We start from the raw sequence: 16877 nt of genomic DNA, 5'->3' as shown, positions 1-16877 counted from the left end.
TCCAAATCTGTACCTTAGAAATAGACTGCTCACTGAACTCAACATACTTTGTTTCTGTCAGAGCTGTTGTTTGTATTCTCCCACTTAATGAAATGTAACGAGGAGGGGAACTCTCAGGCATTGTGAATCTTGCAGATACAACGAGGTAAGAGGGGGAAACATTGCTAATTCCTGTAGCTTTCCATAAGATAAGGGCAGGAAGACTGAGGAGAAAAGTGCTGCATTCTTCATTAGGAAGTATTTGAATATATATAGAAGACCGCTATGCGCAGTCCTGTTATTCCACTGCCACTTTGAAGATTACAGCAGTGCATTCATTGCCAATATATATGTGTCTAACTGATGAGTAAACTCAGCTGTGTGCCATCTGGATGAGTCTCAGATCCTATATTTGATGGAGACTGAATAACTACACACATAAGGGTCTGAAAGCCTTATGTCTTGTGACAGGGCCACAGTTTGGTCATAGTTTTGACACATTCCTTCAAGATGAGTGAAAGGCTGGGAATGTCTCATCAGAAATTAAAAGAGCTATATATATATATCTCCCCACCCCTGCAGACATGTCCCTTTTCAGTGAACTTGATGACTTTTGCATGGCAGCAGACTCTATCCAGTTCCCACTGGTTCCTCAGAAGCACTGTCTGTCCTCTGCGAACCCTGCTTGTCATCTGTGTGTCTGTGGAAGCTGCTGGCCCCCAGCTCCCTGTGGTGACATCTTTCTGTATCTTGCCTAGCAGGCTTGGTAGCTACTTCAGAAAAGCTCTTAATATCCCTTTCATCAAAAAGATTCACTTCATTCATTTTTAACTTGCTATTAACTTGTCAGTTATTTTCAACATATATTTGAGAACAGCCAACAAGAAGAAGTACCTTCTGGCATATACCTAGCTTTTATTGACAGAAGGGAGTGATCTAATTAAGGAAAGAGATGATAGTTGAAACATTGATCAGAAAGTAGTTTGATTGACCTATCCAACTAGTAGTAAGTGCTGTATTATTTTTTAGTTCTAGTTCACAGATTTTAGTACTTTTAAAAGTATCATGAAACAACTTCTCAGTAATAAGTGTAATTCTGTTGATTAAGTAATTTTAGTATTCATTTTGTAGTAAAATTTGAACTAGCATGAGCTCAGAAACAGACTCCATCTTTGTCCTCAATAAAACTCACTTTTAGAGGTCTTCCTAAAGACTCTCAGAACTGTTATTCAAATCAATAGAGAACTTCATGTCTTAGTCTGTTAATTTAGTATGATATGTAAGAAGTTAACTGTTTATCAAGACTAAACATGCTACAATTTGTTGTGGAACTACCTTAAAATATCCAACTACTGTTATCTCTGTTGTGATGACTCCTTGTTACCATTCAGACATGGCAATAAGGAGTCATTATTCCTGGACACTACACCTCTCTGATACAGTTCACTGATAATACATTATGCTTCTTTCATCTGCTGTGAGAAAGTCAGTACAAACTGTATTCAGGATGAATCAATGTGCATTGTCTTAGAGCTCTAACACTGTACATATGCCTTTTTTAATATGCTTCCTTAGCCTGAAACAAATTTTGAAACAGTTAACCCACCAAAGAAGATCAATGAGCAAACTTCTTTATGCAAAGTTGAATCATATGATGGCCTTCATGCTCCTGGCAATGCTTTTGAATAGCTCTATTAGCAGGGAAGTCATATAATTAAATAACATCATGTGGTATCCTATCTCTTTCATTCCCAATCTTTTAAGATACTAATTAGAGAAGTATTTGTGTGCTGTTGTCTAATTCCCTCTCTCCTTATGAAATCTCTTGTGCCTGCTCTGGGATTTCATTGTCTTTTCTCTTTTCCATTTACTATTTTCATATGCTGTATTTTGGATGGGCAGTGTTTTATTAAATATGAAGGTGGGGTTGTTTTTCACTGAGATAAAATGAGGGAGGCAGGGTTTGAAGAAACTTTCTCTGACAGAATGCCTTTAGGCACTTAGGTCTTTAGATATCCCAAACTTAAAGGAATGGTGACCTGTTGGTTTGTGAATAAATATCTTAAATATCTTCTTTACTCAAATGCTTAACTGGTTTTTTATTATGTTAAAACTAATAATTAGTGGTGTTCATAGGTGGTATCCTGTGGCTTGAACATAAGTACATATCCAGTGGGTCCCAATATAATGAAATCCTCAGAAATCAAATGTGTGGAGCAGTATGTTTAAGTTTATTCTGTACTTTCTACTACCTTATCAACTAGGCAAATTTAGCAAAAACATCCTCATTTCACAGAATAAAAAATGCTGAGTTGTAATTTGTGAACTTACAATTTTAAGTTGTAGAATTTCCTGTACCTATCAAATTAAGCTATGTAACAGTTTATAACACATGCTCATAGTGTAATGGTAAGTAATGGATGTAAGCATGTTAATAATGGAAATGATGATCCTGACTTCACAGGTCAAGTAGAATAAAATATGAAAACTGTCAGCCTATTTGAGGGTGTCTGTGCGTATGTGTGTTATGTGTGTGTGTGTATGTGTTTGTGTGTGTTTGTGTGTGTTTGTGTGTGTGTGTGTGTGTGTGTGTTCAAAATCTAAGGAGTTTCTTCATTTAAGGCTAACATACAGAATTCTACTCTGACATATATCTGCAGCTAGTGGAAATCATGTGACACTAGTTTACATGATCTCTGCCTAACACCCAATTTAATAAGTGAGCATTTAAGCTATGCTTCCAGATCAGTTATCAAATATGAATTATGCACTGCTGAGAGAGTGTGTTTTGTTAATCATAAGTGTTCAGGCAGTTTTCTTTCTTGAATTTGTCTTCTAATATATTGTAAAGCTCAAGGTATAAATTCTAGTACATATTCATATTGATTTCTCTATGTTGGTTCAAAATTGGATCAAATTATTCTCTCTGTGATATAAAGTTCACTGTGATTTACATTGGATTTTATGTGCTTTCTCATATATGTTGTTCGAGGGGGGGCTCCTTGAAACTTTATGGAAATTAACATAGGACCTTAAGTTAGTTGTTTTTAAATCAGGCCAATCTTTTTATCCAGTTTCCAGTGGAAAGAAAGGAAATAGATTTTACTATTTATTTTTTTCTATGTTTGTGTGTATCTGTTTGCCAAAAGGATAATTTTGATGATCAGCATTTATTAGCAGTTGAAAGAAAGCCTCAATCATTCTTTAGCACAACCAGCTACTTTGCAAGAAATGGCCATTTGGAATATGTTGTGAACTCAAAATTAAGAACAGAATACAATTAACAAAAGTTTATGTCTTTTTAATATTCTGTCTCTGCTTCTCAGTTTTGTATGTCTTTGACTCAATTACTTTGAATTCTCTGCAAATTCATTAAAGCTGTAGTAACTCTAAGTAGTAACTTTTTTCTAAGTGTAAATGTTTATTTAGCAGTTAAAAAATGTTACCAAGAACTATATTGCAGAGATTTAACTATTCATCCTGTGAAGTACTTTTATCTTTGTCTTCTATAAACACAAAAAGCGGTGTTGAAGGATGAGGAGGCTGACAATGACAGATTACCTATAGTTTGGTTTTCCTGTTTAACTTAGGTGGACCCTGTGCAGCGCCGTGTTCTGCTGTAACACAATCCCATGTGTTTGGATGCCATTGTTCTTGTTCTCAGCAGCCCCTATTTCTGCACTGCATTGTGGATTGGTGTAAAACAGGCAGAGGTCTTTTAACCAAGTGTTGGTTACATTCCTACAGAGAATCATACAAAACCAAATGAACAATGGGAGCTAATTCTAGTAAAAAGCTGCAAAACCCAGAAATAATTGTCATCATTAACTTCTTCAGCTGTGTTTTGCAGCAGTGTGAATTCTTTTTTTTCTCTGCGTTTCCCACACAGTCTGAAGCTTGTTGTATTTACTTATGTGTGAGCAGTGCTGCCCATTTAAGTGGTATGATAACGCAATGGTTATTGAAGCATGATCTATGAAACCGTGATGTAATTGCTTTCACAGATGAATATGTCTTTTTCCAAGGGCATCTGTTTTACTTATCTGTCATTTCTAAAACATAAATCATCGAGACATCAGAACTACAATGTTACAGGGTTTGAAAAGCTTCAGAGAATTCAAATGGTCTGCTGCTTACTTGAAAATTAGCCCCAAAAGATGGGCATGAAGTTCCTTCTTTGTCTTTTAAAATTTCCCTCTGAACTCATAGTTTTATACTGGATGGTTTCTGTTTGCTTAACAAAAGACCTATATGTACATTCCCAATGGTTGTAAAGGGAATGATTTACCAGTGTGAAGACAATATGTTTTTACTGGGGGAACGTAAGGAGAGGTTTGATTATGCAGCTAATGAAACATAGGGAAGAAGCACTGAACTGTGGTTCTGGGGATGTGAACTGACAAATGGGTAAGAAAGCTGTCTTTTCCAAGAAATTCCTATGTGATTATTCAGAATTAGGTCCTCTCTTTTCCTTCTGTGATTTACTCTGAAATTTCACATTAGGGACAGCTGCTTCTTCCTGTTTCTTCTTGATTTTAGACTAATAGAAGTGTAATATAGAGAGTATTTGTTGTTTATCAACACAGTATGCATTGGTTATTTCCTCCTCACACCTGCTACCAGCTTGATCTGATAATAAAGTCAAGCTTTGGTTCCTCAATGTGAGGAAAAGTGTTTGGTGGGTTGGTGCCTGAGGCGTGTAAGAGCAGGGCCTCTGTCTTTCTGTCCTGTAGTTAATGGAGCAGTCATCTCTGCTGCTTGGTGTGTTTGTGCTGTGGAGCATCAGTTCTCTGTGGTTGCTGTAAGGGCACTAGGCCAACCTGAAGTGCTGTTTCATGCCTGTTTTGCTTCAGAAAAGCATTTGCTTCTGCAAGTATTTCAAAAGGGATTGCTCTTTGAAAACAGTGTAAAAATAATTGTTCATTTTAAAGTAGTTATAAATGCTTTTGTAAGGCCTATTTAGCCATATAATTGGAGAGACAAATTTTCTGTCAGTCTCAGATACACAATTTTCAGATTATCGTCTACAATTCATAGTGGCTGAATTTACATGTCTGTCATGCAATTACCTTAAGCTTACAACTCTTGTTGAATATGCAGATTTTAAATCTTATGCTTGTGATCAGTATGTCTTGCTTTTAAAGAAAAAGCTTTAAAATACCAATAATATTCTGAAGTTTATTTTTGAAGATGCATACACATCCATAATGGATTAACAGCATGTTTTAACAAACCATTTATTTGGTTTAGGAGTGACAGAGAGAAGCTGTTTCAAACAGGATCTCTCATCACCGTCTATCTCTAGTCACCTCCTACTGAACTTAAGGTGGAATACTGGGGGTCATGAGGGAAAGAAAACAATAATTAAAGGAAAAATTTGGTTGAGCTGTTTTTGGGTTGTTTTTTCTTTCTTTCTTTTCCTCCATCAGTATGATCAGCCTGTAAGAAGCTGAGTATTGTGTCTCATTAGTTCAAACATCTTGTATGTGATTTAACTTTAATGGTGACTATAAGTTACATTTCTGTATTTTGGGGAGAATGGCTTAAGTAGTAAATGCAGTAAAAGTTCTTGTTAGAAGTTCTTGTTTCTATAAATCTTAATCTTGGAATTCTGATAGATTACAATTGGACCATTTCTAAGATGTTTCTAAGAACTCATTCTACCTCCCAAAAACTTGTCATGAGTTCTTTTATTAAAGCTCAGAATTAGACTAACAGAGGTAGGGAGTAAAGCGGGAGTGTTTACAAAGTTCACTTCTAAATTGACTGTGATAAGTGGCAATGCAATGTATTATGATTAGAGGTTTCTGGGAGACTCTTTAAGAAGGTTAACTACAAGGCAGCTCTCAAAAGAAAGCATTTATCTTCGTGGTCATCCCTCAGTGTTTTACACTACTGAGATTTTTTGTGGGTGGTTAGAACCATTTCTTGTGTTTTATTAGCTGTATCTTGAATACCTCCTACAACCTGAATGACAGTTTAGGGTAATTAAATCTGTTCTTAGTGCATTTTTTTATCCATAGTTAATCTTGACTAAATATATGCTAGCGAGCAACCCTTTTTGCTCAGTTGTTGCCCATATTTGTTAAAGAAATTATTCCATTTGACATTTGTTTAGGCTGCAGTTTGATAAAATACTGTATACAATATACTTTTTCAGTTTGGCATTCAACAGTCTTTCATGGATTTATTCCTTCTTATGTTATCTTATCTTCCCTTCTAGTATGCTAAGGCTTCCTCTTCATATTAAGTAATTTTTTTTCACTCCAAGACAGATGCTTTCACAAACACAAAGTCTGTGTCTGAATTGCTAGAGATCTATAAGATTGTGTTTTTCAGGTGTTAGGTTACATTTATAACTGAGTTGTTTTGGTGTCATCTGCTTTCTTTAATCCTATGTATGGTGTTTTTCTTTAATTCAGATTGTTCTTTAACACTACTTCCAGTGACCTTACTAAAAGATTTATAATATTTTATACTTTTTGTTTGTCTAAAAGCCATCTCTATTATGAGGTTAATAGTTGATAGAAACTCCAAGGAAAGTCATCTCCATATTTCACTTTCACTGAGGAATGGCGATTATCTGCAATTGCTTTCACAGAAAATTATATTGTTCTATCTTTCTATAGATGTAGAGACTTAAATGTAAAAGGCCTTTTCTTTCAGTCATTAGAGTGCTAGCAAACATATGATGGAAGAAGTTAAAGCATGACATTAACTCCAAAGACTACTGTCATAAATGAGACACAAGAGTAAACACCTTTAAAACTTTGATTCATTGAATAATTGGGTTGCTGGTGTCATGTCCTGGGGCAAGATCAGCTATTCCCAGGTCATTTCTAACAGACTTTTGCCTAAATTGTTCAAAAAAGCTTTCACTGGCAGTGACCGTTTTCCTCCCAATTTCTTGCAGTACTGAATTGCTATTCATACTTACCTGCCATTATCATTAGACCTTGTTTGGACATTAGGAGGAAAAGAATGCAACTTTGTGTCCTGCAATTTGTGTATATTTCTTCTTGTTCTCTGTGCTATGAATATAGATAAAAACGTTCTATTTCAGTTTGATATAGTATTTAATAGTTATATGATCATGTTGTCACAGACAATTTATTGTAGTCTTTTCCAGTGTTTTCTTGTCAGTCATTTCTCTGACTGTTTTTGTTGGCTCTCTGCTGAACAGTCTCCACATTTTTCATGGAGAATCATATTCAGAGTGGATGTAATATTTCAGCTAAGGTCTTCCTGAAGTCATGTAGATCAAAAGAATCACCTCTGTATTGCAGTCTATTTCTGTTTATACTTCACAGTGTAATGTTTGCCTTATTCACAACAGATCATTAATATGAAGTTCCTCCTTAGTTTTCTAGGTGGCACATTTGATTTGTCAAAAGATTTGTATTCCTGTCTTCACGGTATTTGAAGCTACTCCAGTCTCAAGTCTCAGTGAATTGTAATAAGTAGATTTTCTAGTCCATCAACTAATGTAGTTAGTGACAACAAAAAACAGAGTGGAATCCTGAATATTTTTGGGTGGAATATCACTTGCTTAAAGAAATGCCTGGCCATTAGGAAGGGAATGTTCCTTTCATTTTCTTGTTTTGTATTTTAGCATGAAGTGACATTAAATATACTAAGGAAACTGTAATTAATGCAAGTTTCCTAGTACTTCTCACTGGAATCATTAGTATCTTAAGACCTGACCTCGCAACTATAAGTATGTTTGCTCATCAGGAGACCATTATATTTACTGCCTTTATATTAAAGAAGACTAGCTTGAGGTAGTAAGTTGCTGTATAGTGGAATGCAGTCAGGCTTTGCTAGGGGAGGAGAAGTTCCTTTCAAAAATGTTGTTTTTCCGGGGAGAAATTCTACCTCTCTTTATAAATGAGCAACCATATTATAGTGGAGGATATATCGGTTGAAAATCCTAGGAATTACTTTAATTATATCAAAGGAAAATGTGCAGAATAATTACTAATGTGGATCAAATGCAGACTGATCAAATACAGATTAGATTTAACATGCATTTTTTAGTCTCAGAGGTTACCTAGTTTTACCATATACAATTAGTGTGATTTTCCTTGGTGTTAAAAGTACTACACTGTTGTTTGTATAACAGATTAGTTTGCCAAAAAAGAGAGAAAACTACTAATAGCGAAAAGGATTACTCTTTATAAATATTACTGTTAAAGAATGTCATTTAATTCAGTGCTCTAATAAATTATTTTAAAATGTATTTTATTACCATAATTTATTAAACAATAAGGAGACTTTTTGGCTGCAAATAGTGATAACATCTCTGTAGAACTGTATTTGGATAGTCATTTTTTTTCCTGACGCAGTAGATAAGTATAATAAATTATGCTTATGCTCTTAAGCATGTTAGCTGGAGAGCAGATCAGACTGTACGTTGTTCTTGGTGCCAGTTCAGGTCTTGATTTTCAGAAGTTCACTGAAATGCATGATGAGTTTCTAGCAGCAAAGCAGAACTGTATTACTCACCTGAGAGATCTACACAAAGGCCTTGACACCTGTTTTTGAATTGAGTTTACTTCATATTTGTGAGGGAATAATTATAGTCAGCTGTTTTGCTGGCTTCTCAACCTTGTTTCTAGTGGTTAGATAATCTTATTTCAAGTTTGATGCAAAAAATGTGATAATTTTTTAGTGGGGTCACTGGGTAGCTAAAATAAATTGCCTCTGATTTGCTTCTTCTGTAGGAATCTTGAAGTATGCTGATGTGTCTAAAAGAGCATATAATATGCCATAAATGAGATATGATAATATAGAGCTCCAGGTCTATTCCCACAGGGTGCTTCGTATATGCTTGTATCCTCTCACAATTCCTCACCAGCATGGGCAAGGTGTTTTTCAACCTCCCAGGGACTTTGTGGAGGAATTGTACATCTGGTAGTATGCTAGACCATACATAGTAAAGTAAAGGAGGCTGCTTCGGTTTCTTTAGATGCCCTGTCACAAGCTACTTCTTTATCATGTACTCTGTAAAATAATAGCAGTAAAAACTGTTGGGTCTCTCTGTCTTCCCTCTGTATTGAAGTAGTTAATTCATTAGGATGTAAGCAGACAACATATGGTAGAATACACGTGGTAGAATTATTTGGTAGAATACACAGTCCTGCTCTACTGAACTCTCATTAACCTGAGTGCCTGGTTAAATGCCACTGGATTATATATATGAGGATATTACTGTTCAGATTATCCATGATGATAGACACAGATAATATGATGAAACACTCCAGGAATATGTCTGTGCAGGCACATGCAGACAGATACAAGCTTGCTCTGCCCACACTCTGAGCAGGCTGTATGAGAGCCAGTTCCAGCTTGGAAGCCATCAGTGTGTTGACTGGCATTATGCCCAAGTTAAAACACCTTGTTTTTTAGATAAATGAGACTTCAGAGCTTCTGAACTAAAGCTAACTCACATTTGGGTGGCTTCAAGATTACTGGTAGTGTGAGTTTGCTTTCAGCTGTTCATCTACGTAGGTGTATTCCTCTTTCCACATTGCTGTAGAAGAACTTCAGTAGAAATCCCCATCCTTGTGTTCTTGTGCAGTGATCTCTCAACATGTGCAAGTTTAAAGGTTTGCAACTACACTTACATTTACTATAACTATAAGAGATAAAATACACATTGATAATAATGTTGGAGTCCAGTTCAAACTTGTGTGCGCACTGTGGGTTTGATTCATGCATGCTAGGGTCTGCAAAACCTTGTGGTTTTGGGGCTGCAGACTCCAAGGTTTTTCAAAGCATGTTGATCGGCTGTCCTCTCCCATGGAATGTTTTGTCTCATCTGCTACTTTAAAGTGGGACTAGAGTGTTGCACACTTAAAGAGTTATGACCATAAGAACCTGTGGTCATTTTGGTTGGCAGTGCAGAAAAAGATGGCTGGGAGTGAATCCTATTGTCAGACATGGAAATGATACCAAATAATTCAGTAGCTTTGATTCTTCTACCACACTAATCAGGTTTGTGTTTTCACTGCCAATTTTGAGGTAGTGAAATGTTCTGAACTTTGGAGGATGAGTACAATTTCACAATAGCTTCATGTAGTTTTCAGTTTAAAACTTACTCTGTTTGTGGCTTTTTACAGCTGCAGTGCATGTTACACGTAATTAGATACACTATATATCATTAGAAACCTCCTAGAAGGCAAGTATTTACCATGAAATTAGCTACTAGATGAACAGACATATTGTGTTGGGTCTCACTGGGATGGAGCTGACTTACATAAATTAGGAATTAATGTAAATGTATGTTGAAACCTTGGATTTTTTTTAACCTATTTTCATTCTGAGCGTGGTGGGTTTATGATGGTTATGTCAGTGTTTATCTTCAGATATTAAATAAGTATATCTTAAACTGATGATTATGGTATAAATAAAATCACATTTTGCTCTTAAGTAGAATCATAGAATCATAGAATAGTTAGGATTGGAAAGGACCTCAAGGTCATCTAGTTCCCACCCCCCTACCTACTTTACAGCACTGAGTTACCATGAGTGAAGGTTAAGATTTAATCCCACTGCTGTTAATTGCAGACAGGCTAATCTTTGTCCTACGTATCCTGAAAACCAGAAAAACATTGTGAAACCTTTTCTTAAAACAATGCTCAAAATAGCAATGATGCATGCTTAAAATTGGAAAAGGTTTCTTGGTGCAAAGCACCAGAACGTTGTCAAAACTTCTGATGGTTAGTCAGAATTTTATGTGTAATTTTAATACAGTCTGCTGTCAGATAATTGGAGAGAATGTAACATAATCCTATTTAATTTGGAAGATATATTTTATGTAATAATGCAATATGCTATTTCTTTGGTTTTAAATTCACAGAATACCTGCTGCTGGCAGTTTCTGTCAGAAAGATTATGTCATCATCCCTGCATAAAGCCTCCTCCTTCTAGGGCTAGGATGCATGTACCAAAAGGTACAGACTTGTATGTAAAAGATACTGTGGAGAAAAAGCAGAAAATACATTTTCCTGTTTGAATCAGATGCTCAAATGATGCATATTCCCATTTTATACAGTGCATAAGTTCTCTGCCTTCTGAAAGGTGAAAGGAATTGTTGAATACAGTGGCAGATCAACTTTTTTCTATTTCAGTGCATTAATAAATTAAGATTCTAATGAAAATGTTATGGAATTGATACGGTATCTGAGCACAATGCATGAAAACACTGCGTCTTTTATAAATGCAGCAAGTTTTATGCATTATGAAGTGCATAGAAAACAATATACCTGTATCTCATTTCAAATTAGCATTATAGATATGTGACCTTCTGATGTGTTTTTTTCCTTAATACCTGTTATTTAAAGTAATTAATGGCTTTCATTTAAATTAAGACTGTTGGAGACTTATGGCATCCTCTTTTAAACATCATTTAACCGTGATTAGAATGAAGACAGAATAATAAATGAGAATATTTAAGTGTATGAACAAAATGCAACTGTTTATCTAAAATTGATCCACGTCTCATAACTTGGAGAGTAAAATAAATGGGTTGTTTTTCTTTGACTCCATCAGAAATATTGTCCTATAAATATTTACATTAATACATTAGGAACTTTGAAAAAGAAGTGAAATAGCTTTCCTGACATTTTTGCTGGCAAGCGAAGGGCTATGAGAATTCCAAACTTCTAGCTCACCTTGACTGCCTGAAGTTCATGAGCCGTATTCTTACATTTATTAGCAGTTGGAGCCTAAAGTTAATTTATGACTCATTTATCCATGTTTATTTTTTAATGATTGATCTTACATAGTTCTGGAAAAAGGCATAGGCCGTAACATATTCTGTTCTAAAAGCTATTAAGTATGATACGCTTTTTCTTGGCTGATAAGTCATAGTCTGTCATTGCATTGCAGAAGATGAATATATTTCTTTTCTTGAGTAGAATAAGGGACAGATTATGTCCTTGCCAGCAGGAGCATTTAGAGTATAAGAAATACTAAGATACTGCAAAATATGTGCTTCCAAATGCATAGTGTAAAATTACCTTTTGTTATACGTCCACACAAACTATTTATGATGTGTCCTGCCAACTTCTAAGTAATTCTGTGTGTTTCTCAGTACTGTAAGTTTCTGTTTGCTTTATATTCAAGATTCCAAAGGAAAGGATTCCCCATGAACAATTAGATCAAGGAACTTATGTTGTGGATGTTATATTTTACTTCTGGCAGTATAGTTATGTGGTGATACGATGAATAATAACAATATATCCATAGGAAAACTTTTAAGTAAATGTGAGAGAAATGTCTAGAGGTTTCTGTACTGAGGTCGCTAGAGTACAAAATTAATGGCATAATATAAAAACACCTGTTTTATCTGTATTGATGTTTCTTATAATTATTCAATCTGTACAATTTGAATAATTCACAACATATTTATGTAAGATATTCTGGAATTCAGGGAAGTGAATTGAAAAACGTAAGTAGCAGTTATTTAAAAGCAAGACATTTAACAGAAATATTAGCTATCATATTGTAGTACAAGAGATGGAGATAAATGTTTTATGAAATAGTTGCATAATGAGAAATCTATAAAGATAACATTTTTGGCTAATCAGTTTATTTCATGATTTGATTAGACTTGACAGTGCTTGCTATTTAAAGTGTTCAGAAGGTCGTAGATTGTTCCTCTAGTAGTTAAAAGAAGCATGTCATGTTGTATGAGGTAGCAGTATATGTTCTGTTGTGATGAGAATATAATGATGTTTGTTTTATTTAATCAGACAGGAAGCTTTGCTTGCTGCAATTAGTGAAAAAGATGCAAACATTGCCTTGCTTGAGCTGTCTGCTTCAAAGAAAAAGAAGACTCAAGAGGAAGTAATGGCTCTTAAACGAGAGAAGGACAGATTAGTACATCAGTTAAAACAGCAGGTGGGGAGACATTAATTTCCATATTTTCATGGCAATAGAAAATTGGCATTATTTTCATTGTTACTATTTTATTCTAACCTCATATTGAAAGTCTTCAAGCCAGGTCTGAGATGTGACACCAGTTATGAAAGGTAGGAGGTGTTCAGTGTGTTTATTGCTTCTTTATGGATGTTAATTATTTAGCTGCATGTTTGCTTGGCTCATATGCAGCCAATGCAGTTTTCTGTCCTCGTAGAGCTTCCAGTCTTCACTGGAAGAAACAGAGGACAGCAGATGCTCTTTGCCATAAAGCAAGATCTGTCCTCTCCGTTGACTTTTTCTAACCTTCTCTCCAGTTACTTACCTATCTATTGTAAAGTAATTGTGTTTTCAGAAGGTTTCAGGCTTTCTGAGAGGTTATCTGGAAATCGTGATTATCCTTAAATGAGTAAAAACCACCCTGTTTTCAGCACTGTAAGTTATTTGAGGTTTTGATTTAAAAATAAAAGTAGTTACAAATTCTAGAAATAGGTTTTGTCATAAGCAAATTTAATATGTGTTCTGCTGTATTAATGAGGAAAATAACCATACTAGACATAGTATACGTGTACCAGGCACAGTATATAGGTCTTTTCTCTGTCTAAATAAAATGCTTAACTCTGCATACTGTGCAGTGGCTCCTCCACCTGATTTTTAAAAGGTAATGGTCATAGCCAGAAGAGGTAATGTAGGCAAGAGGACAAAGGATGTTCAGATAACCTAGGTACTAAAGACCTGTGCTGTGTGTCATGTATGTTGTTAAACACCTTTCCTGTTTCAGAATAGGGAAAAAAAAGTGAAAAAGTTGTTTTCAGACCATGTCTGAAGGTGTTTTGTCTGTTTTCTTCTGTGTGACATTCCTGAATCCTGTGATTGTTGCTTGAGGAGGAGAATACCATTGTCATGATCATTCTGATCTCCCAAGCCTGTCAAAGTAACTGCTCTGGTGTCAGCAGTCTGCCACTTTACAAACGAGCATGCCATTTCAATAATTTTTGGACATACTGCATAGTAAATGTTATGATTCTTTACTCTGAACCATGCATTGCTTACTGCAGAACCCCATACATTCAGTAACAGAAAGTTAAGGAAAACCCTTGCTGTTATGCTGAATTCCCAATAGCTCTGACCTCATGCATCTAATCATTATAGCTTTTTCCCACAGGTCTATAAAAATAGGAAACAGCCCCTGAGCATGAACTTACCCACTCGTGATGTTGACGTCAGTACAGACGTTCCAGCCAAGTACCTGTGTTCCAGCCATGATGCATTCATGTCTCAGGTCAGTCAGCTGGCCAGGAGACATTTCACCCAAATTTATATGCTAGAAAGGCAGACATACTTCATGGTTTTTAGTACTTCATCTCGCTGTGCTACATCAGAGCAGATGATGTTCCAAAGAATTTTAGGGATTTTTTCCTGTTAGTTTGCTTTGGAAAACAGTTATTTTCTCTTTCAGATTGTCTCATTTTTTTTCATCTTTATCTTTTGTTCCTGCAGAGTAAATGAATACACCACTTTGCCATATTCCATGCTACCTGTCCTGTATGTTTTCTAATTGTTAGAGATGTGGGCAGATTGGTTTTTTGTTGGTGCTGGTTTTGTTTGTTTGTACCTTTAGACTCTTGCTGAGAAGTGGGAACTTCCTTCAGACAGAGTGAAGGAATAGTAGAAGAGAATTGCTGGCGAGGCATTGTTTTGGATAACCAGTTAGAATTGTAACCAAATACTTCAAATACCTCCATTATATATAGTGATAAAGATCTTCAGTAAAGCTATTTAACTAGATTAAATTGATGCCAAAATAATCTCCCTGTTATCTCAGACACCACCAAAAAAAGACACCAGGAACAGGAATGTGGTTTAACTAGGTCACTGCTTTATTACACTTAAGAACTATCTGATAATAGAGGCTGTAGAGATCATTCATACTTCCATAATCCCTTTGGGGAGAACACTGTCAGCCCCCCAAAGCTCTCACGTGTGCATCCAAAACAAAGGCTTGTTAGTGCTCCTCTTCCTCGCTATGACTATGCTGGGCCAGGGGAGAAGTGGGATATATCCACCCAGTTCCTCACTGGGCCTTATTGTCCCATTGCCCATTTCCACAGTTCTTATACTTCTGAAAGAAAGAAGAAAAGAAAGCTGAACTTCTCCAGTCTAATGTGATCATGAAGGGAGAGATATTTATAAACATCAGAAGATGACTTATGAGATAATGCTAAATATTAGGTACTACTCTTCTCAACTGTAGGAAGGATTACTGCTTTGAGAGACAAGATAACAGGGTGGGCAGTGATATATGTTCCCTTCATGTATATCCATTATAGCAGATGGATTTTTCATGCATCTACCTGTCCAATCAGAAAGCCTAATGTTCATGGCTACAGGAGGCTGAGAACTTATCAAGGCAGTAAGGCAAAGGATGAGAGATAATCTTAGGGAATCCAAGTTGTTTCTTATTGTGTTGCTCCTTTTCTTGTTCCTCTTCACAAAGGTTCTCTGTTTTTCAGTTACTGATGGGAAAGCCAGGCTGTGTATGAAACACTATGGCTGAAAATCTTATTAGCAGAGCATTAGCAGGTGTATGCTTTCCCTGTTCCACAGAGACATCAGCTGATAAATGTGTTGCAGACAAGCTCCTCATTTCTCCTTCAGCAGCTGCAATTCAGATATTTCTTCTGATGCATTTATATCCTGGAGGAAGTCTCATTCTTGATTTGCACATCAAATAACGCATCTCCTGTACATAAAAGAATACTATTGTACTTGTTCTGTATTGTTACAAAATTGCTACTGTTACAGGTAGCATCTTCATGAAATATAAGATTGTTTTGTGCTGTGTTTCAGTATTTTTCTGTCTCCCTTTTACAATTCCTACTTCAAGTTTTGTGGAGTATTCTTTTCAGAACCAGACTGATTTCCCAGCCTGTGTGAAGCAGCAGTTAATATGGATTATGCCTTAAATCATGTGGCCAAGCCATTGGGAAATCATTTTAAATTATTTTAGAGGGTTAACTGAAGTTAGCAATTTGCTTGGACATAATTTCACTTTTCCTGAAAACCTACATGCAGTGTTGTAGTGTCAAAGCTCATATAGAAACAAAGTCCTAGCATTTGTTTGGATTTGGATAATCTTGTCATGTTTTCCTCATTATACTGCAGAGTTTATGTTGTGATGCTGCAATTGCTCCTCTAATTGCATCTGCTTTCCTTTTCTCCTCCATGTCTCGCAAGAACATCTTGTATATCAAAGACTCGTCATTTTGGTAAAGGGGTTATAACTGAAATTAGCCTTAAGTGATGAAGAACTTTGCGATTTGGAATAGAAAATAGTATTTCAGTCAAGTTTTATTTTGTGATCTTTATAGACAGGTGAATCACTTTGTCCTACATCAGCTGTTATAGAACTTCAACCCTTGTACTGCATCATCTTACATTGATTGATTTGCTTTTGCCTTTTTTTGCATACAGGGGAGTTTCTTTCTGTCTCAGAAACTCTCTGTGCTTCTGTTTCTGCTGCTCTCTTTCAGTAGCATCCTAGACTTTGTCATATAGTTGATAAAGTCTAATTCAGTATTTCTAGTAATTTCAGATCATGCTCTGCTATATATGGATCATTGAAATGGATAATACCTAAACTAATGCAAAGTTATGCTCCAAGTTTTAATGGATATACTTCATAACACTTATAGGTGCCTACCTAGCTGGAAAATCAAACTGTTTGCAAATTCATCTGTTGCTACTGAGAATGCTGCATAAGAGCTTCGGTGGCTCCCACTCTCTGAGGTCATTTTAAGCATCAAAAGCCTGCTTCATATTAAAGGAGATAGGGCACAGGATGCAGTAGATGTCTTAAAGGTTCAGGAGGTCAATTCTATTAAACTCAGTGGAGTAACCCAAAGTATTGAGGTTACTCATAGAATTTTATTGTTATTGGATTAAGGCCAGAAAAACAGATTCTATCACTGTGC

The 16877-nt window shown here is 35.8% G+C and overlaps 1 protein-coding gene across 1 annotated transcript in view; it reads left to right on the top strand.

The window, feature by feature from the left end:
• Nucleotides 1-16877, top strand: part of ERC2 (ELKS/RAB6-interacting/CAST family member 2) — a 339531-nt gene that overhangs the window by 296851 nt on the left and 25803 nt on the right. Inside the window, exon 15 of the mRNA XM_031046076.2 lies at nt 12738-12885. Within this exon, the coding sequence (XP_030901936.2) occupies nt 12738-12885 (148 nt within the window). The remainder of the gene's footprint in view (nt 1-12737; nt 12886-16877) is intronic.

Source organism: Melopsittacus undulatus, chromosome 9 (assembly GCF_012275295.1).
Source record: "Melopsittacus undulatus isolate bMelUnd1 chromosome 9, bMelUnd1.mat.Z, whole genome shotgun sequence".
In the NCBI taxonomy this organism is placed as follows: Eukaryota; Metazoa; Chordata; class Aves; order Psittaciformes; family Psittaculidae; genus Melopsittacus; species Melopsittacus undulatus.
This window is presented reverse-complemented; position numbering and strand designations above follow the sequence as displayed.